The sequence below is a fragment of the Drosophila santomea genome, chromosome 2L (assembly GCF_016746245.2).
Source record: "Drosophila santomea strain STO CAGO 1482 chromosome 2L, Prin_Dsan_1.1, whole genome shotgun sequence".
In the NCBI taxonomy this organism is placed as follows: domain Eukaryota; kingdom Metazoa; phylum Arthropoda; class Insecta; order Diptera; family Drosophilidae; genus Drosophila; species Drosophila santomea.
This window is the reverse complement of record NC_053016.2, coordinates 2,017,646-2,044,592: the sequence shown is the minus strand read 5'-3', so window position 1 is coordinate 2,044,592 and position 26,947 is coordinate 2,017,646. Positions and strand designations below refer to the sequence as shown.

The 26,947-nt window shown below is 44.9% G+C and overlaps 2 protein-coding genes and 4 non-coding genes across 9 annotated transcripts; 4 read left to right on the top strand and 2 right to left on the bottom strand.

Moving 5' to 3' along the window:
- Positions 1 to 147: 147 nt before the first annotated feature.
- Positions 148 to 3,474, top strand: LOC120451175. Its single transcript, XM_039634615.2, has 2 exons — positions 148 to 248; positions 433 to 3,474. The coding sequence occupies exons 1-2, from the start codon at positions 194 to 196 to the stop codon at positions 3,387 to 3,389; spliced, it is 3,012 nt and encodes a 1,003-aa protein (XP_039490549.1). The 5' UTR covers positions 148 to 193; the 3' UTR covers positions 3,390 to 3,474.
- Positions 3,475 to 4,295: 821 nt separating this feature from the next.
- On the bottom strand, positions 4,296 to 4,366 carry Trnag-gcc. The gene has a single exon. It is a non-coding gene; the product is annotated as a tRNA-Gly (tRNA).
- Positions 4,367 to 5,297: 931 nt separating this feature from the next.
- Positions 5,298 to 26,794, bottom strand: LOC120452266 (apoptosis-resistant E3 ubiquitin protein ligase 1). 4 transcript variants are annotated; one of them, XM_039636414.1, is made up of 10 exons: positions 24,814 to 24,873; positions 18,476 to 18,804; positions 8,872 to 9,314; positions 8,296 to 8,808; positions 8,034 to 8,232; positions 7,841 to 7,977; positions 7,062 to 7,787; positions 6,665 to 6,991; positions 6,307 to 6,569; positions 5,298 to 6,228 (listed from the first exon to the last, which is right to left on the bottom strand). In XM_039636414.1, the coding sequence occupies exons 2-10, from the start codon at positions 18,549 to 18,551 to the stop codon at positions 6,126 to 6,128; spliced, it is 2,787 nt and encodes a 928-aa protein (XP_039492348.1). In that variant the 5' UTR covers positions 18,552 to 18,804; positions 24,814 to 24,873; the 3' UTR covers positions 5,298 to 6,125. The 4 variants fall into 4 exon arrangements, with proteins under 4 accessions (XP_039492348.1, XP_039492333.1, XP_039492340.1 ...); XM_039636399.2 differs by lacking the exons at positions 18,476 to 18,804; positions 24,814 to 24,873 and adding an exon at positions 26,336 to 26,794; XM_039636406.2 differs by lacking the exons at positions 18,476 to 18,804; positions 24,814 to 24,873 and adding an exon at positions 26,336 to 26,794 and having other exon boundaries at positions 7,062 to 7,769.
- Positions 23,283 to 23,354, top strand: Trnaq-cug. Its single transcript has one exon. It is a non-coding gene; the product is annotated as a tRNA-Gln (tRNA).
- Positions 25,711 to 25,782, top strand: Trnaq-cug. The gene has a single exon. It is a non-coding gene; the product is annotated as a tRNA-Gln (tRNA).
- Trnaq-cug lies at positions 25,941 to 26,012 on the top strand. The gene has a single exon. It is a non-coding gene; the product is annotated as a tRNA-Gln (tRNA).
- Positions 26,795 to 26,947: the final 153 nt, after the last annotated feature.

Sequence of the window (26,947 nt, the reverse complement as noted above, 5' to 3'; positions counted from 1 at the left end):
TCGCTTTCGGACTTTTTCACACATTGTCCGAGTTTCAGAGAACGCGGTTCAAAGTGAAAATTATCAAAATTTAATGTGCCGACCGCTCTGGATCTGCAGTCATTCGTGTCGCGAGCTTCGAACGGAGCAGATCGGAAGTTACGGCTACGGACTGCGCACCACGGGCGGAAGGATTACGCGAAAAGGATACGCGATGAGGGAGCTGCTGGTTTACGCGTTGGTCGCGGGATTGTTTTACTTTTCCGAAGGTAAACTCCGCCAGGCAGTGAATTGTGACAGAACTATACATAATGTATCCATCAGTTTTGGTTTTCCTAATTTTAAGGGAACTTTTTCATGAATTTGTTATCATAACTAACTTAGAAAGTGCTTTTACCCATGCTAATTTGTGTACATAACTCCTTTTTCCATTTATGCACTTGCTCAACCCAGGCAAACCATGCCCTGAAAAGACACGCCCCCACAAAACCCGCTGCGACGCCTTCTACAAGTGCCGGGAACTGCCCTCCAACTCGCACGTTTGGATTCCGGTGAAATGCAACGAGGGACTGGTGTTCGAGTCCAGTTTGGGGAGCTGCGTTCTGCCTGGCGAGGATTGGGAGTGCATCACCCCGAGCGAGATGAGCTCCACGCAGACGCCTGGAAGGCCAGACGCGGACATACTGATAGTCAACGACATGGATGAGGCGGGTCTGCTGTTGAGCGAGTCCAGCCACAAGGACGATGGCACCGTGGAAATAGTTCTGGACTCCAAACTGAGCAGTGAGGAGAACGACGATAATGAGGAGGCGGCCAAAAACAAGCCGCCACCGGACGAGGACATGGACATCTCTTCTAGTCACAATTTCGACTCGAGTGGCGATGGGGAACTGGTAGAACTGGATTCTCCCGCTGGTCTGAAGCCTGAGAACCGTGAGGAAATGACATCCAGCAGTATGGAGCACAGAACAGAGGTGGAAAAGCTGAGAACGGAACTCAAGCAGGTGGCTGGTATCAGCGAAATAGCCAAGCCAGGATCTCCGATCGATCCCAGTTTGACTGCTCACCTGCAGAGATTATCCCAACTGATTGATGGACTGCAGCAGACCTACCAGAAGACAGATAAACCTCAGACGGAAATGCGCCCAGACCAGTTGAATGCCTTCCTGGCGCACTTCGACATAAAGAACCGGTATGAGATGATGAACCCCATGGAACAGACCTCCTCCACGATCACCACCACCAGCAGTACCACAGAAGCACCCAAAGCAACACCAAGGCTACCGGAACCCACCTCGAACAAGACCCGTCTGCAGGAGCACCTGAGCCGCCATCGCCTGGAGCCGGAGACGAAACTAATGCTCAGCAACGCAGTGCCTTACTCCGCGCATGGGACCACAGGCCAGGGATATGCCAACTCCCAAATAGTGGTGAATCGACCCGAAGGCTCTGTGATGTTTGCCCTGCCGCCCAATTACGGAATGAGCCAGGAGCAGGGCTCCTACGTCAACCACCACCCCGCACAGAGTCACGAGTACAGCGATCATGAGCCCAAGATATCGGAGGACACCTTGAAGACGGTTCTGGAACTGTCCAAGCAGATGATAGCTGCACAAAACCTGCCCAAGGTGCTGCCCAATCCGAGCTTCAATGGTGCCTATTACCAACCCATCCTGCAACCTGTTTTCATGTCACCCCAGGGCAATCCCTTCCAGCAGTACTACGGCATGCCGCCTCCCTTAAATCCGCACTACATGCAGCACACGAAGCACTCTTCTGGAGGCAGTACTTCGAATAATGGCTACAACAAGCCCAGCACCACCATTATTCACAACAATGTGATACCTGTTCACCTATCCAGCACGAGTTCGGGGGAAAAGGAGGTGCTGGACACGTATGGCAATAGTTTGGGCGTATATCCCAGCATGGATAAGCATGTGACCGCCAGCCAGGCCAGTGGCATGGAGTACATGACCACAGCTCGGCCGGTTACGATCGCAACGACGGCCAGCACCTACTCCGCCCACTATGGATCCCAGTCCCCGTTTGCCAGTGACTACACCTTGACCACCCCGCGACCCTTTGAGCAGCAACCATCAGCCGCCACTGTGGCCACCTACTATACTCCCACTCCGCATCTGGGTGAGCACAACGCCAATAGGGTATACCAACCCACCGAGTCGTATCCCACGATGAATATGCCACGACCCATGGACATGTTTCCAGGACAAATCGATGCGGACAGGGTGAGCATTCGACCCAATTCGCAGAAAATCGAAAGCATGGAGATGGACGAAGACATGATTAAGGCCACCTATCAAAGTGGCTCTGGAATTGGGAATGGCAATGGGAATGGGAACACTCTTCCTCACGTACTGACCTACAGCAGCGACATGAGCCAGCAATTAACACCTTCGAATATCTATCTGGAGCAGAGTTATAGCCACCAGCAGCCGCAGCACCACCATCATCCATATATGCCCAGGCCCAGGCCCAGACCCACGATGAGCAGCAGTATTTATAGTGACTCGGATGGCAATATGGAGATGAGCATGTTCACCAGCAGTCCGAATCTCCATCCGTTCAAGGGCGGCAGCGTCAAGTACCCAGGAAGTACTTCGACCAATGGCCAGCTGGTAAACTTCAATGGGAACTTCATCAGCCTGGATGTCTTCCAGAAATCCATACTCCCCCTGATGACCAAGTCGCCGTCCGCCCTCAATGAGCTGGGAAACGTGGAGGTCATCACCTGTCAGGCGGGCGTAAGGCAGCCCAATCAAACTGACTGCACACGATATTTTGTTTGCAGCAAAAAGGATGGCAAGGTCCTGTCCTACTCCTGTCCGCCTTACACGGCCTTCAATAAGCAGACCAGGATTTGCGATGCCCCCACCTATGCACAGTGCAGCAATGTGATTCCAGCCTTCAATGGCTACACCATAGATAGCAATCGGAGGCTCCAGATGGACGCCATCAAGATGCTGAGTGAGGCCAAGAGAAGGCAGGAGGCTGCCTTGAAAGCCCAGAGCATAGCCAATCTGCTCCAGCAATACGGAAGCACTCAGCAGGCGCAACCGGGCATTTCCTCCAACGTAGAGAGTGATCCACTGGACTCGTATGTGGTCAGCCTGCCAGAAGTCAGTATGGCCACCACTACCACCAGCAGACCCACCATCATCCAGAGCAGTAGTAACGTGAGTAGTGGTGGATCGTCGACTCCCGCAAAGAAGAGGAAGTACTACTGCAAGGAGGGCGATAAGATACCGGACCAGACATCCATATCCAGCTACTTTGTGTGCTACAAGAACGCCCAGGGTCAGATGAAGGGCCACAAGATGAGCTGCTCCAAGAGCCTGCTCTTCTGCCCCAAGACCCTCATGTGCACCTTCGCATCCAAGTGCACCGACTAAGCCGTTCCAAATTGTTGAGAATTTTTCCACATTTGCCACCTTAAGTTACTTGCCTAGACGCTAAGTTATTTATTCTAGTTTTAGTTGAGACCGAAACGAGACCTATTAAACTTCTGAAAACCCAAAAAATGTATCTGTGTGTTTGTTTTCTTTTTTGGGAAAGTTTCTCGGCTTGTTCTAGAGCGAATAAGACCTTGCCCTTCCGGTTTCTGGGCTTCAGCTGGAAAACTGACCTTCTTAAATGGCCCTCCGAACGTGATATATGCCAGGCGGTCACTAAAACCCAGTGGCGGATTTATGTTAAATATAATAATATTTATATAATATAATAAAACCTTGATAAGTTGAAAGAAAAACTTGTTTTTATTTTAAAGTATGAAGTAATTGGTTTAAAATATACAAACCACGAGTAGTACCCATTTGGTTTAAATATTTAAAACCGGTTAGAAAAGAGTCATACTAGAAATTGCAACATTCGAACAATATAATATTTATCACACTAATGATGGATTATAAAATAACCAACAGTTCCCACACCAAATAATTTAAAGCGACATGCTTTCCTTACTCTTAGAGTTGATTCCGTCCCTGTTTTTGGTCACTGACCAAGGCATCTAAAATGATTTTCACTTTTTTAATGGCTACATGAATATTTTACTTGTTTGTTTTTAGTGCGCTGCCCAAATGGTCATTATTACATGAAACACTTGACATTTACGCTCGTACGGCCAAGATCTAGTTTAATTATAAACTCGCAAGAGTAGCATAAAAAGTGAGTGCGAATGTACCGTGTTCTCTCTGGTTAACAGTGCTACAAATTTGCAAGCATTAATAAATGTGATTTACGCGAAAATAACTTGAAAATTTAAGGTTGTAGACAGTTAAGTATTTAGTAAAAAAAAACGTTGCATCGGCCGGGAATCGAACCCGGGCCGCCCGCGTGGCAGGCGAGCATTCTACCACTGAACCACCGATGCTTGGTAGTTGGGAGTCAAATTGTAAATATGTGTTATGCTGACGAACTGATCATTCTTCACACAGGGCTCAGTTTATAAATAGATTCTATCTAAGTATATTTGTATTCGCTCCAGCTTATCACTAAACGGTAACGTCAAAACTCAGATTATTAATGCCAAAAATATTTGCATGAAAAGAGTAAGGGCTTAACATTTGACGAAAACTAACCTCAAGCTTAACCCGCGTGTCTTTCTAGACTTTCTTCTGATTCTTGCATTTCACTTTCATCTTTGCCTTCCGAGAGACATTACCCAACAACCCATGAAGATGCTGCCTTTGACCCTGCCCCTGCCGGAGAGATTTGGATTTTGGCGCGCGTGCCCCTATAGAAAGTGACAGTTTTAGTGCGCACTTCTAGGTAAAATCCACTTTCTCCTTCTACCGCACTCAGGCCCTTCCGTGCTATCCATACTCTAATTAGTTGCTAATAATTGTTTAAATGCAGACGCACAACACTTGACTCGATGAGCACGCGTTTGATGGCTAGAAATTGTTGATTGGTGGTGCCCAGTAATTTGACACTCACGCGCCACCAAACTCTCACTGAGCCATATACACTGCATATATCTGGTCAGAAGAAACCTCGGACCTCGGACGGTACAGTTCACAGAAGGGGGTCTTGCGTAACCCTCCTTGAGTTCATTGGCACTCCTTGAAGTCGCGTTACTGCAGTTGACCTTTGGAGACCTTGGAAAGAAAGTCGTTTGACTCTTATGACACCGGTTACTAGGGTATTTAGTATCAACAGGTACAATAATTTTCAATGGAAAAATATCAAACTTATATAAGTGCTTTGTAAAGGTGGTAAAACAAAACTATCTCACCATGTTTTTATGTTTTTATTTGGTTAGCCCCATGAATGGTGCCGTAGACTAATAAAACTCCAGCAACTCCGTTCTAAACAGTAGATTTTTATTACTTTTAACCATTTGAACCAACCCTCCGCCAACCGATTGATATATAAGCTTTTAGAGTTCTCTCAACAACTACAATTCCATTACTTTTACTAAATTGTAATTAGTATGACATCTTTGATTTTTGCTTTGCGATTCAACAACATTTAAAAACTACGTTTCAACATTTGCATCCACATATTGCTTTTAGGAGAGCACAGCGAGGGAGAAGGATTTGGGATTGTATTCGAGTTGGACCAGAATTTGGCCTTATATATTTCGATTTTCGATAGAAGAAATGCATATAAACATTGCTCATTGTGAATGTTTTGACAATATAACGATTACAATTAGTTTTTAGTTCAGTATGCTACAAACTCTTCTAGGGTTTCTCTGGGTTCTCTTTACACAGCGCATCTAACAGTTAATTAGAATAGTTTTCGGAATTATGGCTACTTATTTGCATTACCGATAGGTAGTTTAAAAGATTCCCATAACGCTTAGGTTGCATTAGTCTATAATACAATTATCACATTCCTTTTGATGATGATATATATTCGGTTTTAATTTGCATCTTGACTCGATTATAACTACACTCTCTACGCCGGCTAATCCGTGATTATTATTGCTTAAGGAATCACCCGCCGAGGGATAATAATATACCTAGCCAGGGACTGAATTTAATTGCGTTTATCACTAGGCAGGCTTACGGACTAGTTCACTTAGTTGCTAGCATGACATGTAAAGCGCACGGAAAGGAACACAGTAGCGTAGCAGACAAAAACCGGGGGGCTATTGCCAGCCCCTTCTCCATTATCCTATATATCTAGACCATGCCGAATCCCTCGCTGCCCTCGCTGATGGCCAGAAGCAGCGACTTCTCGAACTGCTCGTAGCTCTCGTAGTCCGGCAAACACAGCTGGTTGAAGCTGAAATCGAAAAAGTTTCGTTTTTAGAGAACGGCGAGATTAAAGGCAAATAATGGCCGATGGAAAAAGTTCACCCACCAGGTGTGCGCCGTGGGCAGGTTGCCAAAGGTCGGGGCCGCCGTTATCTGGAACTGCGGATTCAGCTCCTGGAATCCCCCGGGCGGCAACTGGGAGCATCCCGTGGTGAACTGCAGCAGCCGGGCCATCTCCGTCTGGCTGAAGTTGCTCACTCCGGCCCAAAACCAGGCCAAAACCCGCCGGAACTCAGCCGAATTGCCGTTGGCGATGTGGTGCGCCTTGAAGTCGCTGATGGAGTATTCCCCAGTTCCGCACATCAGCAGCTGCACATGAGAAAATATTGATTTAATGCAGTGCAATTAAATTAAGTAATGAATTCAGAGCCAGTCCTTTACCGACAGTTTATAGAAATACTCACCTCTAGTTCGTTCTCATCGAAAATGCTGAGAAGGTTATCCGGTATGATGGAGTTCAGACCCTTCAGGAAGCTGTCCACCTCATCCTTGACGCTGTTGCACAGACGCTGCTGAGCCAAGGCGTCCAGGTACTGGTTCTTGGTGGCATTGGTCACCCGCGTCTTGGCCCCGTTGGGTATCAGTTCGATGGTCTTGCTCAGCTGTCCACTGCTGGAGTCGTACATCTCCTCCACGAAGTACAGCTCCAGGGTGTCCGTGGCATCGAGATCTGTGTCCAGAATGTACTTGATCTTGGACAGGTACAAGTCGGGATCGTCCTGTTCAAAGTACTGGTAGGTAAAGAAAGAAATTAGGTAAGAACATGATTAATATCTGGCCTTTCCTAACTACCTAACTAACCTTGTAATGCACCCTCAGACCAATAAGTTGGGCCAGAAAAGAGCGACTGAATCTGGCCCTGACCAGCTGGCGATAGGTGCCGCCCAAGGCGCTCTCAAACAGACACTTTCCCACCATCTTGCCGGCGAACTCGAAGTGCTTCAGCTTCAGATGGGCTGGACGCGTGGGATTAGGATGGACCAGCGCCTGGTGCTTGTCGTGGAAGGTGCAGAAGAGGCCTCCGCGGGCGTCAAAGAGGGCACTGCAGACCAGCTCGAACCACTCCCTCCGCAAACCACCCCAGTCGATGCCCTGTTCACCCTGGAAGGTGACCTCGAAGTTGCCACACCAGTCGGACACAGAGAAGCCCTTGGCGGCCTTCATGCTGCTCTCCAGGATCTTCTCCCGCTGAACCTTCAGGGCCATCTTCTCGTGGTAGTAGCTGGCATGGAATTTGCGAACCTCGTGGTAGAAGAAGTCCTGCTTGTCCTTGAATGTCTCGGATCCGCCAATGTTCTTTAGCAGAAAATGGGTGAAAGTGGCAGCTATGATATTCCGATCCTTGGAGGCCAACTCGATCTTGGGTTGGGCACCGTCGTCTATGATGAAAACAGGGCCGTGCAGCTGGGACACCAACTGGGGCAGAAAGTGGAACTTGGTCGAGGGACACAGCCGGAATGTGGCGATCCTCTTGGGAATGAACTTGAGGATCATCTCCTTGATGGTCACCTGGAAGATCAGCGAGTTCTGAGCCCTCACATTTCACCCGATATCAATGTGTTCCCGAGACTACCACTCACCTGTTTGGGTCCCACATAGCAGAGCACCTTCCTCGGCTTGTTCTTGGACACACCGAAAATACTCAGCAGCTTGGCCTCGTAGCAGATGTTGTGCTTCCTGGAGGCTATGTTCTTGTGCACCAAGGTGGTGTCGCTGCCTGGAAGGAGTTACAAATTCATTTATGACTTCTGAAGATTATTTCCAAACACTTACTGCTCAGCACTATGATGTCGAAGTCGCCGTTGGGCAGCTGCTGATCCCGATAACTGATCACTGCCCGTAGACAAGTGGGTTCCGGAAACAGAGCTGTGACGGACACCCGCGAGTTGACTCTGTCGTAGGCGAAGACAATCGCATGCTGCAGTTTCTCCACTGGAACTCCATGCAGGTCGTATATTGCCACTTGGTAGCCCTGTAAAATAGCATAAACAACTAGTCAGCGAAAAGCGATCTCAAGAATATGAACGTGCTGGACCTGCAGTGCCTCATCCGATTGGTTCTGGTCGAACAGACAGGAGTTGCCGAACTCATCCCGTGGCTCGATGTGCATCAAAGTGGGTGCACCTGCGCAGCAAATGACCGTGCTGGCGGGCCTGATGAACCTGGATCGCCTGGCATCGATGGCACCTGGCAGAAAGGAACGCAGGAAGGGCGATCCGGCGATGTGACTGGCGCCAATCAGCACGGATATCTTGTACTGGCCCGCAGTGCGAACCGTGAACTTGACCTTGGCGATGTTGGCGTTGTTGGGATCGGTGGAGGAGCCCAGTTCGCTAATGGTGACCACCTTGCGAGTGCCCTCGGTGACCTCGACGAAGAACTGGTCCGTATCACAGATGGGATATGGCTGGCCGTTGCGCTGGAAGAAGCGCACCACGAAGCACATGGTGCCGCCGACGCTGGCGGGATCCTTCCAGTCCCACTGCACCTTGCAATTGGCGGGCAGCAGATACTTCCCGGTGACATATTGCAGCAGCGAGTGACGGGCCTGCAGTTTAAAAAGCGTTTAAATACCCATTCTAAAGCCCAACTGTACCAAATCGGTATTTACCTCTGGGGCCAATGAAGGCTGTGTCATAGCAGCCAGGGTGACGAGGCCGGCGACTGAGACGGATACGACCAGCATGCCGCCCCATGTCCATGCGTCCTGGTGCTGGCTGCTCTTGACCACCGTCGACCAGAGCTGCGCTTTGAGGGCGTCCAGTTGGGCCTTGGACGTGGGCAGGTTCTGCCGTGCTCCCGACCACAGCTGCCAGTCCTTGCCGAGGATCTTGCTGGCCCGTGAGTCCTCCAGCCAGTAGACGTCCTCCAGCGAGGCGACCTCCACGGCCAGCAACCGTTGGTAGTGGTGCTGCAGCCGGTGATCCCGCAGCCACTCGCGCAGGATCAGCTTTTGCTGCAGATGCAATGCGGCCCGCTGAAGACGCTGCTCGTCCAGAGGGGGCAGCTCCGGCAGACGCTCCGGATCGCCGCAGCTCGACAAGGAGGAGATTCCTGAAAGGAGCGGGAAATATTCGAGTTTTAATCAAGGATAATCAAGGCTCAGTTTAAATTTAAAACCCAATAAACCATTTTGAACTGTGTAGTTCGGCAAATGAAGCGTCTTACAAATAAATTCCAACTTTTCCGGTAATTGAGTTTAATGGTTAAAGTTTCGGAAACTTTGCCGTCATGTCAACTGTTTGCCAATGTCACCATCAACGTCGAGGCCTCCATCCGTCACTATACGAGTACTTCTGGGCTCAACGACTTCCGATGGTGTCTAAAATTACAGGACAACTAATTTGGCACGGCGACTACGTCAATGCCGTCGATTGCTCCCATTTTTGTGCCTCCAACAACTGGCAACTTCCAATCAATTACGTTTCAATTTTTTATGACTTAACCCAATGCCGAAACCGAAAATAGCCAGGGAAACGACACTTAATGCGTTGTTTGTCGCTTATCGCTGGCTGAAATCGAAAACAAGAGGTTCCCCACTGTCACGTAAGGACCTTTTCTCCACCTCCTTCCGATTCCTTGAAAGCTTAGCCCTGTAGTTACGGCCCTCCCGCTGTTTCCCCCAATCTCAATTCGGCGAAAAACTTTCATTTGGCATTATTGCAGCTCAGTTGATGCTGTAAGTTCGACTTTTCACCATGTAAAAACGTAAGTGGGTGACAGAGACAAAGAGGAAAAACTGCAAGGCGGTGGGGAAAACGTGGAAATGAAAAACAGTGGTTTCATTTAATATGCTAAGTAACTTCGCAGGGGAGAAACGAGTGCAACTGTCCTGGAGCAGAGAAAAGTTATAGTTGAAATATTCATGAAAAGAGCGAACCAATTTTCCAATTTATGCAATTGGAAAAGAAGACTGTTTTCCCAGCTGAAAACTATATATGTAGAATATTTAGATTTAAATTTAGAATTATTTTATTACCACTCACCATAATGGAAAAAAACATTCATGAGCAAGAAAGCTGTGCCAAAGAAGTGTAATAATGGGGGGTGAGGAATCTCTGAATCTCTGAATCTCTGCCGATGGTAAGCCCAAATTAACCCCAGGAAAAGTCAGACCATCCGGCTAGTTAACCTCGGTGAAATGCACTTAAGCCCGGCTCCCACGGCGGACCACAAAATCCAGCTAAGCCAGGAACCGCAGGACTACGAAAAAACTACGGACCCCGAAAGACCGCAAAGCGAGTAACGTGCAAACGAAACCCAGGCCAATTGTGGTTAGATGGCGAACCCCCTAAATCCCCCTCGGAAAAAAGTACAAATAATAGAATATTCGAGGATGGGGTCGATGGTGTAGGCAAAGTTTGCGTGCCTGACATTCGAAAACGAATTCATTTCGTTACCAATTTCTTTCGCATTTCCAAAGCCCCCCATTGGCCACACGCCCAGAATTCCTAACTTGTTCATATTTCGCGCGAAACGAACAACTTCCGTTTGATTTGGCCAAGGCGATAGGAAAATATACGTATTTCGATGGCAGAAAAATGCCCAAAGTGCCCCCGCACAGCCCAAAGTGGCAACAATGAAAAGTAACTTTCTACAGAAGTAAGCCGTTTGGCCTTTTCGGCGTTCTACTCTGAATCCCTGGTTATTTGTATAATTAAAGTATTTCCACTGCATATTTAATGGCGCTGCAGCAAACGACCTTTGGCCCAATGGCTGATGGCTGATGGCTGAACAGGAATTACTAATCGTTTTTAATTAAGGCCCAGCGACAGGGTGACGGCGGAAAAGCTGGGAAAGTCACTAAAGTGGCGAGCTGACAAACAAAGCCGAGGGGAAGGCTGCTAAATGAAAATGCCTTCTGAAGGTTAAAGCGCGACGTGCCAGGATGATGATGACGATGATGATATAGATGATGATGATATAGATGATGATGATATAGATGATGATGATATAGATGATGGGCATGGGAACGGGCATGATGATGGGGATAAATGTCAAGTGAAAGCGGGGGAGCAGCAATGACTGATGAGACCGACTTTTGACAGTCGGAGCTGAAATGATAAGGGAAGGCAGGTGAATAACGCCCCAAGTGAAAGTCCTGGAAAGCCAGGAACACCCACTCTGAGAGAGGACCAAATAGAGACAGAGATAATTCCCTCATCAAAAGTTACTTAACGACATCAGAATAAAAGTAATTAAAAGAACTTAGAGCTGGTTTTAATTCTATAACGTCGAGCAATTCGATTTAGAGAGCCTGCAGTTAAGCCTCTAATTGAATATTCACACTTAGGCACTGGAAATTCGGTCGATTGTTTTCATTATATTTTCGGTTAGCCCGGCGCATTATTGACTTATCAATAAGTCTATTTCCTAGACGAATCAATTACTCAAGCCGTACGGGCAACGAGGCGTATGCTTGATGTTCTCGTGTCCTCCTGCCTGCTGATAGCCATCTATAATTAATGCAGTTTATGGAATGGAATAATTTCATTTGCGGCATGTACACAAAATGCGAGCAATAGACTGATGAACACATTTGTGTATACAAACAGTTATGCTGATAGCTGCAACACATTGCACAGTTTCAAGAGATATATTAAAGACAAAGTAACTATAGAAATTCTTACCCATTGCCTCACCGAAGCACAATTTCACTTTGAGTGTGGGGAAACACTTGCCACTCGTGGAACGCATGACACCGCCCACGTTGATGTGGCCAACTATCATGGATATATCATAGTGGCTCGCATCATCGGGAGGACGTCCCCTATAGACGACACAGCTACGGATGAGGACTAATTCCGACCTGAGGGAGGCATCTTCGGGTGAGCAGTGCATCTGACCCATACGCTTCTGGGTGTATTTCCTTTTGCCTGCGTTAATTTTGACAAACAACTCTAGAAAGACCTGCTGACTCTCGACTCTCGAATTCGCCCGTAATAGTGGGCACTTCCCCCCTGCCAAGTTCTTTTGTTCGCTCATTAGCCCAAGGATGGCAGGTTGGCCCAGGCGGAGCGCCGGCAAAGTGCTGGGCAAATGTTTGCCGAACGAGCCAACTTGGCCTATTAGCCAAGGACTGCTTAAGGCCAGCAAATGTTATGCCCCCGGCGCAGAGTACAGTGCTTAATGCTTAAGGAGGTTTTTTTTTCTGATTTGTCATTAAAGAAAGCAGCTTACTCAAGCGCTTTATAAATTAGTACTGAACTTCTATGGAATTTAAGGAGCAAAGATTTTTACCTTCGAAAGAACTTAAATGGTAAGCTCATTCTTTTCTCACACGTTACATGTCTTTATCATTCTTCCGAAAATTGATTTTACAATCTCGAAACGCGCTGTTGTTGCACAATGCCACCTTTTCCAGAGGGATGCACGGAATGATTTCGCTGTTTATTGTTTGCTTTTGACTGTCTGCCCTCGCTTTTCCTCCGTTTTCCTCCTGGAATGCCCTGCTTTTCCATCGTTTTCCCTCTTTTTGTGCTCCTTCTCCATTGTTAGTCCGCCATTGTTGTGCTCTTTGCTTTATCCTTTTTTATCGATTGTTCTCCAACGTTGGAGGCTGCAGGAATTACAATTTGAATGACATTCGATCGCAGAGGGGCGCGCGGGGGGCTGCAGGGAGTGCAGAGACGTTGAGCGGTAGAGGGGAAAGCGGAGGGGGAGGCGGGAACGATTAAGGTTGCCACAACAAAAGCCGCAATATTTTCCTTAACCCCCTTGCTCCTTTTGTGTTTGTTTACCAAAGTGAAAAATGATAAAATTGCCAGCTTCATCTTCCACCGAGGACATCCTGTGTGTGTTCCCCCCTCACCCCTCACCCCACCCACTCATCTCTCTTAGTGGGTGCACTCAAAAAATATTTTCTTATATTTGAAAATAGAAAAGCACAGAAAATACACATTTTATTAAACTTTCTATCCATACAATGAACTGATATTCCCTCTATATTTATTTTCAATTTGAAGTCAAATGTTTTTCTGTGCGGAAAATGATGAGCTCCACTCTGAAACCCATTCGAAACATATTTGATACGAAAAGGGAAGGCACTGCAATACACTTTTCATATAGCTCCCCATTTTGTTGTGCTCTTTAAGCGGCATAGCCGAGTGGAGCTTAAAGTTTGGAGGGGAATAAGTAGAGGGAATGTTCAAGCGACATTCGTGGAGCTGGGCGAGTGAACAATGTGCGCTGGCTGCACTCGACAGCTGCAACAAATTCGTCCACAAATATTTCATCTGCTTACAATAATTTATGTGCGCTGTCTGCAGCAGACAGCCAGCAAGAAAACAAGCAGCCGCAGCGAAGGATGTGGGTGCCAGGAATATTTGCATGTTTAATTTAAAATAAAGCGCACTCACCGCTTTGCAGCAGAAACTCATACACTTGCGTTTGCATTTGCGTTTGCTTTTACGTTTACGTTTGCATTTGCGTTTGAGTGTAGGTAGAGTCATACGAATGCAGCAGCAGCACTCACCCGGGGCGTGCCACACTTGCCTCAAGTGGCGGCATAAATTCAAATGCCACTTTGGCAACAGACTCGGCAAATTACGTATACGCAGCGTAGGCACCCCTCTCTCTTTATCTCTCTCTGTCGCTCTGTTTTTCTCCGTGTTGGCTCCCAAGTGTCCTTAAAGCAAGCTGTGCTCACCTCTCCCCATTTAGGTTCCCCTTCCCTGCAGGATACCCCGCTTTCAATATAAATCTCGCAATTTGGGCGAAATATGTAGCCAACTCAAATGTAGGATATTGTATGTGGTAATAGGACGTAGCTGAGCTACACTTTCCACTGCTGAGCTTCATTTTGTCTAATTACGGCAGAGTATAAACAGAAAATGAACGTATATCACTAGTTAAATATTTTAACAAAACTTCAATTGGAGAATTTAACTGTGGAAAGTCACTTATTAACTCACTTCCCAGCAAGAAGCATAAAGACCTTAGGCAAATTCGAAACACCTGTGAAAAGCCACATAATCTACAATCTCGATATAAAGGACCCTCTAGACAAACCATACTCTATCCTTACTTTTCAGCCAAAGAACAATTTCATTTATTTGGAAAAACATTTAGGCACACACACAAACACAAGGATGTGCAGGGTCTCGTCCTCCGGGGAGCGACAGCAATGGAGACAGGAGACAGGACAAAAGGACGGGGCCAGAGAAGGTGACAGGGACGCAGGCTGCGGAAGTGTAGGAAAAGAAGCCATCATCACATAGTTCCCCAGCCCTTTCCCCGCCCCGCTCCGAACTGCAGTTCACCTAAGTTTACCTGTACAGACAAAATGAGCGTTGCAATGAAATTTTTAAGCACTCACACCGGCAAACATCGCCAGGCATTTGGTAAAAAGGCCCAGTTTGAGTGGAAGGTGTTGCTGTGGCAATTGCCTGCAAATGATGCCACAGCCGAGAATCTCGGACAAGATGACTGCCTCGTTGGCAGGCGATGGGGAAAAACCAGGCAGGAAAAGGCAAGAAAAGGCTCCAGTAGCCGGTGGGGAACTAGAAAAAGAAACTAGGGGGCGGAAATGAGATTACAGAGAAAATGTTTTACTTGTTGCAAAATTGATACATGCAAAAGTAGCAGTAAAACATTCCCTTTTGTAACTCCTAAGCTTGTATTACCTTCAAAAGATAGTCATCAGTTAGAATGCAAAATATCTGTTAAAGTTTTTTTCAGTGCATTTGCAAAGGCGAAAAGGCTCTGACTTGGAGCTCTTTTGGCCATCGACAAGCAAGCCGCAGCTGTTGCACCTGTCTACATAGCTCACCGTTGTCTCCGCTTCCTCGCCCCGCCTGGAATTGGCTGCCCTCCCTTCCCGTTCCCAGGCTGCTGCTGCCGCACATTTTTGTGGCAAGGATGCAAACATGTATCCTTTGCATGCGGGCAGCCCGCACAAGCCGCACGGCGCAACTTTGAAGGCAAACAGATGTTCGCCACTCACTCGCAAATGGGGGTCCCCCCCGCCACCAAGCCACACCCCCTGTTCAGCAAGAAGGTGTGACATTAAATGTCGCTTAATTTGAGTGCCCCTCGGCGGCAGCAGCTGTTGCCGATGGTGCGCCGAGTGGCAAGGATGCAGGAAGCAGGATGCTGGATGCTGGCGCACATTTGGCACTGCGGCTGCTTTGGCTGCATTAGGAAACCGCAAGAGGTGGCAAGAGGAGGGGGGGGCAAATCATCAGCCAGGGGCATTATTCACACTCAGGAATGTCAGGGAAGGGGGAGGGGAAGGGGAAATAAATTCTCGAAATAAATTGTACGAACATGATATGCAGCTGCAATTTGCATTCTATTGATTTATAATTGAGTGGGAGTTTTGCAGTTGAGTTTTGCAGGGAAATGAAATAAAATGCAGTGCTGGCACAGAAATGCTATTGGAAATGGTGATTGCAACTGGCTTATAAAAACACATTAAGTTGTTTTATATCGACCATAATTGCTTGGCTATAAATTTTCAATAATAGAATATCCAGGTTGGAAATGGCGCGTTTTTAGACAAATGTGAGTGTACCAATTGCCGCAGTTGCTTAATTATTTTAAGCAATTATATATATATATATATTTTATTGTCATTAGTTTTCCTGGATTATTTAATAAAATAAATTAGTTCAGTGGTAATCTGCAAACATTGATGCTCATTTTGCATGCTTATCTGCCCCAAATTCAGTGCAACAACTCTTCACAATTCACAGCGTATCACAATTTTATGGCATTATTTCAGGCGCACTTCGACAAAATGCAAATTTAAATGAAATTTCAATTGCTGAATTAAAAGTCATTACAGCTCTGGCACAATTGTTATGCAAACAAAAACCCTTAACCTACTTCCGCCTGCTAGTTGGTGTGCTGCCATAAATTCTATTATTTATTCATTAATTTAAGGCCATTAAGGCCCTGGCCTGAACCTAATCAAAATTTGCTGGCTCTCGTAAAATAGCATAAGCGTAGTTTTCAAAGTTTCGCTATTTGATCTCTCCTCTGTTTCAAGCAATTTAATTAAGCACGTGGCCTTTTTGTTTCTGTTTCTGGCTTGTGGGCGGAAAACTGCATTTTCCCCGGCCTTAGACGCGAAAATCCACAAAAACCAATTTGCAACTTTAATGCACACACACTCACACACACACGAAGCGCAGGGGCGAAAAATGCCGCCGACACGCCCACTGAAAAGCAGTGAAATATCCACTGACATGAGCCTGCAACTTTTACCTCCGCTTCTCGATTTTTGCGGATTATTTTTTGCTTTGCCTGCAACTAACTGGGTAAAGAGAGGCCAAATTGGGTTAAAACCATAATGCCAAAGTATTAATGTTGCAGCCAGTGGACTGAGGGGGTTTTCCGGGGGCGCAACCGCAAACATGAACCGATTTAGGTAACCGCTAGGTAGCCTCTGTATATATGCACACACACATTGTATACATAAATGTGGCAAACATGGCAGAAAACATTTGCCAACTGCCATCAGCACCGACTGCACACTGCACACTGCAAGAGAAAGACTTTCACTGCAGCCCGGCAATTAATGGCCCAAAAGGTAGAAGGGCAGCCATTGGAAGTTTATGCGGCAGGTGCGGGCCATGCAAATACCCTTGAGGATGGTAGTAAAATCCCTTTAGAGTGGTTAAATATAAAGAATCCATGTAAAACCACAAGAACAAGTTACACAACACAAGTATATAGAGACTAATTTCAGCAATTACGTTTCATTTTAAGTTTTGTATAAATTTCATTAAAATGGTCGCATATTTTAAATTATTTTTCGAGCTGAATGCCTGTAGAACCCTTGGAAAATAATCAAAATTTAAGCGTGCCCACTTTACTCGTGAATTCCTGCGGGTTCCCAAGGACCTCCTGTGTGTGAAAGGCAAGCACCTGTTCCCAATTGTTAGGCCCTGCACGAGGGTATGGAAATTCGGAAAACGCAGGTGGAACATGGAATATTTGCTTGCCTACGCTCGCACACATGCATACATGAGCAGGATATGCGGCTTTCTCCTTCCACTTTCCACTTCTCACACCCCCCACCACCCATTGGCAACATGGAAACTCGCATAAACAAATTTACACGAACGAAGCTGCATCACTTTGGCATTTGCCAATTGCAGTTTCGAGTTTCGAGTATGTATTTGTATTTCTATTCATATGTGAGTATGCATACATGTGTGTGTGCCTCGAAGGTCCTGAAGTTGAGCTGAAAATACTCACGTTATTTTAACAAAATAGCCGGAAGAAGGACGGCCGATTGGAAACATGAATTTCAACTCTGCAAGTCTGTTAAATGACACTTATTGACATCGCTTAATTGGGCGTAAAGGAAACAGTGGAAGCGCATTAATGCACTCATTCCTTTTCAGTCGACTAAATGGTATTAAAAAAGCGTCAATTAATCCTATCAGCTGTCGAGCATCGGAATTAAAGTGGGCAATCAGGTTGAGGGCTGTCATTAATGGGGTTTCAAGGATTATCCTTTTGACACAATGCTGACTCGCATTTAATTCAATTTAAAGTCTTGCTGAACGCTTTTCTACCAATGCAGCAGTTCAGTTTTTTAAATTTTCTTTATGGACTAAAGTCTGAAGTTTACATTTTCCTTGGCCAAACACTGCAGATGTTGCATCATTGGGCCTGCACTTTGCCATTTCGATTTCCGAGTCTATAACTGCGGCCAGACTTAGGCCTTTCCACACCGAAAACCGCTCATACATTACGTGCATAAGAGCACTTTGCTGCCCATTTGCGTTTTGCATTTCGGACTGGCTTTCAGGGGGTCCAAAAGTCCCTTCAAAGAACTACCCCACAATCCCTTTTTCGCAGGCTTATGTCACTGCCATGCAAGCGATTTCCAACCAGTCCACGAATGAGGAAAAACCAGCTCGACTTTCCAGCACTTGACGTTCGTTTTAATTAGAAATGGGAAAAAGTGCACCGATTGCACACGTGAGGCTCAATGCGAAGGTTAAGCTAGCTTCATTCTGGAGGCTCACGGCAAAGGCTTTAAACAAAAACGTAAATATTTGAGCTTTGTTTTAATAAACCATATGTGTTTAGTGTGCACTGTGCACTGTTAAGGCTGCTTATGGCTGGGGAAGCGGAAACGGAAGCACTCGAGAATGAGCGCCATATTGCGCATACGCCGCATTAGCCAAAGTCAAATAAGGAAACCGAATTAGAATTTGATGCACCCGCTACACGCGGCCTTTGATCAACCAACTCACCTGAGGACGAGGACTGCGAATGGCGCATTGTGGTGGCCATGGCAATGGAGTTTATTTCCGACTCGGGCGACCACATGGTGATCTCACTTCCTTTTGCACTTTGCGTTCCAGTTAATGCACCCTATATATGTAGGGTTCGTTTCACAACCACAACTTAATGGCTAAGTCATGTTGGCCACGGCCTTTTCGATTTCTGTTACGCCCACTCTTTTCGTTGTTTTGTAAATTTTAATTTATTAAAAAAGTTTTGCTCGCAAAGTTTTGACATATTTCATGCATAGCTGCGGATTACCAACCGATGGCAGCTGAGGGGGCGTTGGTAACAAAACCTTATAGTATATATGCACACTTTTTGTATTAGTTGAGTAACAGTTTAATGAAATTAAAAAAGAAAATCCTAAAATAAAAGTGGATGAAAATTTGAGAGGAGAACACAATTTATAATGGAACGAAATGGATAGCACAGTGCTAGTTGGATTAAAGGAACTTCGTAGAAATTGAATATATTGAAGGACTCAACTTTTAAGATATAACATATTTTTCTACATTTTCCATACAAATTCCATCTATTTTCTTTTTAAGCATGGCACTGTAAGCTGCTTTATAGAGATTCTTGTTTTTCCTCTACTCCATTTCCTCATTTTCTCCTCCAATTTCGCAGTAATTTTCGTTCTTTGTCTGCCAAGAAAATATATATGAAACTTGCCAAAAGCTTAAATCAAAATGAAAGTTTATTCCCTCCCTATTCCGATCCCTCGCCCCGCTTTTCTCTAATCCAGTGCCTTCATGACCGCCATTAGCTGGCAGGAAAAGTGCCTGCCCCTCGGACCCCCCGCAGCCTTAATTTTAAACACATTTTCAAGTGGCAAGTGCCAAATGACAGTGGCAACGAAACAACAACACCATCTATCCATCTGCATCCTTGGGCAAAAGGGGTGCAAGTCGGGGGCAAATCGAGGAAAAACTAGGAGCGTTTGATGGCATTGTAAGCACACACCTCCCCACTCCCCGCTTTTGGCCGCCTCAAATTGCTGTCATTAACTTGAAAGTGCAGGGAGCAACAAAAGCAAGGACACCGCAAGAAAACAAAGTCCTGTTCTTCAATTGCAACATATATTTCAACAACTATACTTAAATACTTTTCCCTATAAAATTGGCATCTGCTTCATTTCTCTCAGTGTTACTGGTATTTAATAAAAGGTGCGGAACTCCTTTTGTTTCCAGTGGATCCGAGGCAAAAGCTCCTTGCTGTTGACCTGGCAAGGACAACTATTCCAGATCTAGTGTACATATACCTCGTGTTCGAGTAGCTCAACCCATTGCGTGTGCTGTTTGGCTGGCTCTATGTAGTTGCTATTGCCTTTTCTATATAGTTGCTATATGTTTATTTACGCAGCTGAGACTCAATTACAGTCAAGTGTGTGAGACGTGAGCGGGAGGAGCGCAAAGAGTGAAGAAAGTGGAGAAAGCGGAGAAAGCGGAGATAGGGGCCATGGTCCTCTGCAAAGAGAAATTTCTGAGAACAGCTCAATAAAAACTACAAACGATTTGCGCGTGCCATCTCGACAAGGATAATAAACAAGCTAGTTTGCAGTCGACAGGACAAAAACATCGAATCGAAAACTTGGCCAAACTGGCAGGAACTTTCGGGAGAAGAGAAAAATGTGTTCTCAAATAAGAGAAAGCAATTTGAAAGATAAGTGTTTCAAAATCATTCAATAAATTGCTCGAAACTTAGGTGGCTTCATAAAAAAACAAACTGATGCTAATGGAGATTCAGATCTATTGAAACCAGTATATAACTTTATAGCTACCCCTAACAATATCGTAAACCATAATTTCTGCTGGGGAAATCTTCCACTATCTACCATTCGAACTTTAGATATCTCCGGCGTAATCTCATTTTCACTGGGCAATCAAATCCTGTCGGTGGCTGCCACTTCGATGTGCAGAAGTCACCCATCTTGATTCGTGGGCCCAAAAGGAATGGAAAACCTCTGGACAGGGCCAATATTTATTGATGGCGCTCTCGACATTGACAGTGGGGCAAAAACGTGCGGGAAAATTATGCGGCATTGCCCCTGCTGCCCAGCGAAGTCAATAATTTCGTAACAGCCACCAAAGGCAGCTTCTCTGGCGATGATCATCATCGCCATCATCATTACCATGGGGCAAGGTGGCCATTGATGGCGCCATTTTTGTTTTTGTTTGCCCAACCGATGTGCGATTTGTGTTCCTGTGTGTGTGAATGTGAATGTGTGTGTGTGCGGGTCCTGCGACTGTGAGTGTGTGCGAGATATCTGGTAATGTGAGCTGACAAAACTTTCTCCGTGTGTCTGGCACTTGTTTGTCTGCGTTCGTGTGTGTTTACTGTCGGAATATGTAATGAAAGTGAGCTGTTCATTTGCTTTGGGGTCATCAAATGGCCCGCACACTGGCAGAAAAACTGGCAGGGAGACGGTTGGTTGATTGAACAATAATTTACAAAATATAACACTTAAATTTGATTTTGATACTTCAAATATTAAGAAATTAAACTTTTTAGTTTGGCATCTACTTCTTGTTCAATCAAATTTTCAATTATCTGATTTTCGCAAGTGCATGTTCAATCTGCCCTCCATTTACCATTTCCCATTTCCCATTTCCCTTTCCGCCTTTTGTCTTGCGTGTAAAGTAAATAATGGCTCGTGCTATATTTTGTTGTTTTACGAGTCGACCAAAAAATATAAAACCAAGTAAAAAATAGTAGAGAGTGGCAACAAAAAGGGCAAGTAGCGCCTGTGCTAACCATAACTTGTCATAAGTCTGGGGGTTCTTGAGTTCTCAGGTCGAAGATATGAGTAGAGCCAAATATAGGCATGATACTGAAACTTTTATGACTACAAATTTCTTTAGTGCACAGCCGGGTCGAAATGCGTACTTTATGCTAATACGAAGTGCAGGATGGCAAAAGGGCGAGGACTTTGGGGCCAGGACCAACTGGAGGCCGGGAAAGTCGCAGATGGAGAATGACTAGGGATATGGGGGAAATGCGGCTAGATTGAGAGACTGCGGCAAAGTTTTGCTGCCGCGCTTTGCGGGGAATATTGGGCGCAGAACTTTCAAATTATCCTCACATTTTTGGCTGCCCGACAAATGTGGTGGTGCCTAAAAGTAGGCAATACAAAAAGTATTCACGTGACAACAAATATTTATAAATCCAAGACAACATGATTAAGATATTATATGACGTATTCTATGTATATTTTTTCCAGGATATCATACAAATGAAATGCGTTTCTATTTCCTATATAGTCAGCTCTAAACTGTTTTTCATTTTCTTTGGCCTGCTCACTTTTTGCTGCTCTCCGCCGCTGTTATGCAAGTGGAAAATAATCTTTTGCGATGAAATGCGCAAATGGTTTTTTGTTTTCTCCACACGCTTTGTTTGTTCATTCAAGGACGCCACAAAAGCAACCAACAATATGATAATTTCGCAAAGCAGGAGACGGCTGAAGCCCAAATGAGATGTGGGAAACTTGGCTGCTGCATTATTATAATTGTGGCTGACAAATGCGACAAAAGCAAGCGGCAAAGCAGCAAAAGCAGCAACGAGGATATGCCACAAAATGCTGTCGAGGGCCGTGGCAATAATGATAACTAACCGCAGATGAGCGTCGCCAGCGCTGGGTAACACATACATAATAGGTAGGTACAGGTAAAGGTCCCTACAAGGAACGCATACTGATAGATACTAAATAAATAGAAATATGCATTTCATTCTTAGCAAAGGTTAATGATATATAGACATAAACACTAGCGCAACTAGCATTAAAGTGACTGAAATCAAGATTAAACTCTTCTACTGAGATCTCGCTAACATCATTATGAAACTAAAGGTATCTTAGGGATGTGTTCCTTATAGGCTATTAACAGTGTGTGTGTGCGAGCGGGACGGCTGCAGGCAGGAGGCGTGTTTCCGCCCTGACATCTTTGGCCTACATAACAAAAACAGTTGCAGCTGTTACGGCACCCGGAGAAAGAGAGGGGTAGAGAACAGTGGTAGGAGACAGTGATAGGGAGGCAGGAGGAGAAAGTGCGAGCGAGAGGGAAAGGGAGGACCTACAATGAGGCCTCTTGTTATTTGCACATGTGTAGCCCTTGTTGTTCGTGTGCGCCTTGCGATGTGTTTTTGTTTTCCTTGTCGTTTTGTTTACTGTGTTGTATTTTTGCGTTTTCATTCTTTTTTTTTACTTCGTTTTCTGTATCTTGGCACTTGTGTCACTTTTAACTGCTTGCGAGTCTCCGCAGGCTCTCGGTTGGGGTATAAAACCTTTTAATTTGCTCAGCCGCACACTCCACAGCTCCTACTAGCCAACAAAATTCCCTTTCTGCCGACAAAACAAGCGCAATTTCCTTTTAATTTCCTTGCCAGCCGGAATGAAAGAAAACATAAAGAAAAGCAAAGGAAACCGAAAAAGGTTTTCGGCCCGCAAACGAAGAAATGGGAATATTTTGTTTGCTTTCTCTGCCTCCGACGGACATTGGTCAATGTTTACCAAACAATTATTTCCTCTTTTTGTCGCACAAACTAAATGCTTCCGAATCTCCAATTTCTTGCCGTTTCCTTCCTGTCATTCCGCCTTCGATTGGGCAACCACTTCTCTTCGACTCGCATTGCTGTCTTCATGGAAATATGCAAATGTTTGCTTAACACCGATTTCATCTATCTTTTCTGCCGATCTCAGCTCAATCAGCTTTCTTCGGCCCTCGGGTATTTTTGGTAGCGGAAATCGAAGGGAACGATTTGGCGATCGCTGATCAGCGCGGTTCCATGGTGTAATGGTTAGCACTCAGGACTCTGAATCCTGCGATCCGAGTTCAAATCTCGGTGGAACCTGAGAGAAAGTGATCTTTTTTTGATTCTGTTTTTATTTATTTGTCTTGAACAATTTTAGGTTAAACGATTTACAAAATCCACTATATGTTAAATATAGCTAACTCTTTGAACTGCGAAAATGAATAGCTTCCAATTACTAATATTTATTTATAACCAAGAATTATACATTTAAAATAGAGCTAAACCTTTATAACAAAACATTTCTCATTCTTTAGCCATTATGTAAGAACTGGTTGAACAACGTTGGCCTAACCTGTCCCCAAACATTGGTACACATAAACATTATACAAATCATTTCCCCAAATGCCACTTTATGCATAATTGACCGAACAAGACCCTTTTTTCTCTCGTGCCGTTAACTCATTAATTAATATGCAGGTCAAAAGTAAATGCGATTTAAAGGTTAAGCGCGTGTGTTGAAGAGGAAAACCGGAGAAGGGGGGACAACATGGGGAAAATGGTAGGTGCGACAACAAGATTTCGAGTGGACATGGACATGGACATGTACATGGTCCAAGTGCGAAATGGAGACCATTGGTAGGGACGAGTGTCATCAAAATTAATTGCCAATTAATTCTTTATGAGCAGGCCGATCTGACCAGGCCAAAAGAATACAACAACGACAACCAATGAAAGTTGAAATAACAAAAATAACAAAAACGCACGGTAAATCGCAAGGAAACGCACACTGAGAAAAACAGTTGGAAAGAACTAGAACTACAAAATGAAAATTTAAGTAAAATAATTAATTTGAAGCACTTGGGCACATAATACCAACTTATTACGACAATGTTCGTTCACGTAATTTTCGCATATTTTCCACGCTTCTGTTGCGAAACACTTCGCTGTGCACACACATTGGACAATCCAAAGATGAGTCAGTCAGTTTATTTAGATGGGATAATGGAGCACACGAGCCGAAAACACAACGGAGGCAATTCCTCCAGGAGGTTGGAGGCCCATAAACTGGCGGCGCACTGAAGTGTGATGGGGATTGAGGTGGCGGTGGGGTTGGGGGATAATCTCACTCCGCCGTTCACGCCAACAATAAAAAATTAATATGCCAAAATGTGGAAAATTGTTCGGCGCGAAATTTGCTTTCTGCATGGACCCATCGCGTATTAGCAGAGATTAGCCATGGATCATTAGCTCTGAGTGGGCGTCTCAAAGGAGGGAGTTCAAAATAAAAAAAAAACACGTGCTTTCCTATATAGGTTAGGGTCCTTAGTCGTGGCTTTGTTGCCCTCGTTGTCACGGAATGTTGTGACAACTTTTGCGTGGAAAGGAAGGAAAGTGGGGTGAAATATGAGCAAAACTGAACGCGATGGAGCACAACAAATCATAACTTTTGGCGTTTTTCGGCCATTTATATTGGGCTTGTTATTGGTTTTATCTGTTTTCGTTTCTGTTTTTGTTGTTTCTCTTTTTTATTTGGTATTATTTGTTTTTGCCGTTGTACCAAGGAAAAACGGGGAAAAACGCGGCGGTTTCCCAGGCGTGGCGAAATGTGAAACCAGCGCGTCTCAAAGTTAAACCAAAACTGAGCATTTAAGGACTTTTACGATTGATTTTATACCGAAAGACACACTCCGAAAACCGAAGCCGAGTGACACAGAAAACGCTCGTGTCCCGCGAAAGGAGCCGAAAATTCACGAGGACCCCTTTCGGAAAAAAGAGCTTTTGCTGCATCCTGGGCTCCTCTTTCTTCAACTGCTCCTCTTCCTTCACACCCTTGCCAAATCCAGCAGGTTGTTTTTTGTTTGGAGGGCTTTATTAAAATTACATTATCATTAGGCACGGCACCATGTGCTTGATTAGCTTATTTTATTATTTTTAAGCAACTAAGTCCGAAAGGCTTAGGTAAGCCCACTTACTATACCCCAAACAAATTTTCCTCTAATTGCTTTTTGAAATTGTTCGTTTTACAATTGCTCTAAAATCTTATAAATTAAGTTAAAAAAAAGGAAAGATGTATAATTATGTATACATCAGTAAATATTAGTCCCGAATAATAGCAAAAGTGTAATTAGCAAAAAAAGTAATTAAACAAAAATATATATTTTTGATTCATTTAAAAAACTACCCAATATCAGAATAGGAACCGATTGGTTAACGAGGGTTAAACAATTCCAACGCCTCGAGTTCAAAGACAAGTTTATCAATCTTTTTATAACCTTAGCAACAAGAAAATTGGTAACTATCTTTTGGCGCTCTGCCAATCAACAAAAAACAATAACAACTTGAAGACACAGAAATAGATGGGAATATCGGTGGGCAACTTTCTCTTTCATGATCTTCGGTGCTAATCTGTCTTTATGCACTGGAAAAGTGTCTCTTTTCATTCATCGATCATAGAGGTTCTATGGTGTAATGGTTAGCACTCAGGACTCTGAATCCTGCGATCCGAGTTCAAATCTCGGTAGAACCTATACTAAGTTTTTATTTTTATTTTTTTTGGTTGCTAGTTTTCTTAATAAGGTATATTACCTGTTTTTAATATGTATGGAAATTATATTCCGAAATTTTTCGTATTTACACGTTCAGTGGCTATTTTTGGGTCTGTTTGGAAAAATGGGAGATCAGCGAGGTTCCATGGTGTAATGGTTAGCACTCAGGACTCTGAATCCTGCGATCCGAGTTCAAATCTCGGTGGAACCTGATTGAGATTACTTTTTTCTTTTAGTTGGAAGAAAAAGAATGATCATTCCATTCTGGTTCTAACGAAATCGTTGACCGAAACTAATAAGTTTTATCGTAGCACGTGTGTTAAGAAAGCTCTGAAAGCTCAATTCGTCAACAAAGTACCGAAAGTTTCAGTGGGCGGGAAAGAACAGGACGGGGAGAGACCCCCATCAGCAAATACAACAATTTTAAATTATAAACAAAAGCCAGAGGCAACGGCATTAAACCTACGATAAGCCACAATGGAACGGCCCCTTGGATAATTGATTTGGCAATAAATCAATCATCTACGCACTCACCTTTATCGCGAAACAACTGCTTATAGGACGCTAGGTTCTCCGATTCCAGCCATTCGTCGACGGTGGGAAGGGGTGGGGCGCTGTGCGGGGCGGCGGGATGCGAGGACCAAATCAATAGCACTATCTTAACCAGCGAAACGGTGAACATCAAACTCAACACCAGGGCAATTAGGACCTTTAACGAGCGTTTCAACATAATCTTGAGAGTCCGATTAAACGCGCAACCGTCTCTTTCTAGCGGTAGTCGAGAATTTTTGATTTGGCGCTACGAATGCAGAAAATTGGCGAGCAGCAAAACACTATCCATAGCCACACGCGATAAACAAGGCGAGCATTATTTCAGGTATTAAGTTACTTTAACCGAATGATTTATGCAGAAAAAAGCGCAGAGTGCAAAAATGCAGCGAGAGCAAAATAAATGCACTGCGCTGCTTCTTCTTCGATTTTGGCTGCAACTGTCAATCTGATACTGCGGAAATCCACTTTGACCATTCACAATGGCAGCCGAAACAGCTGACTAGCAAAGACGCCAACCACCAAGTAGATACTACAACCACGACAAAGCGTACACGCTGTGACTTACGTTTAAATAACATTATCATTTGTAGTTAA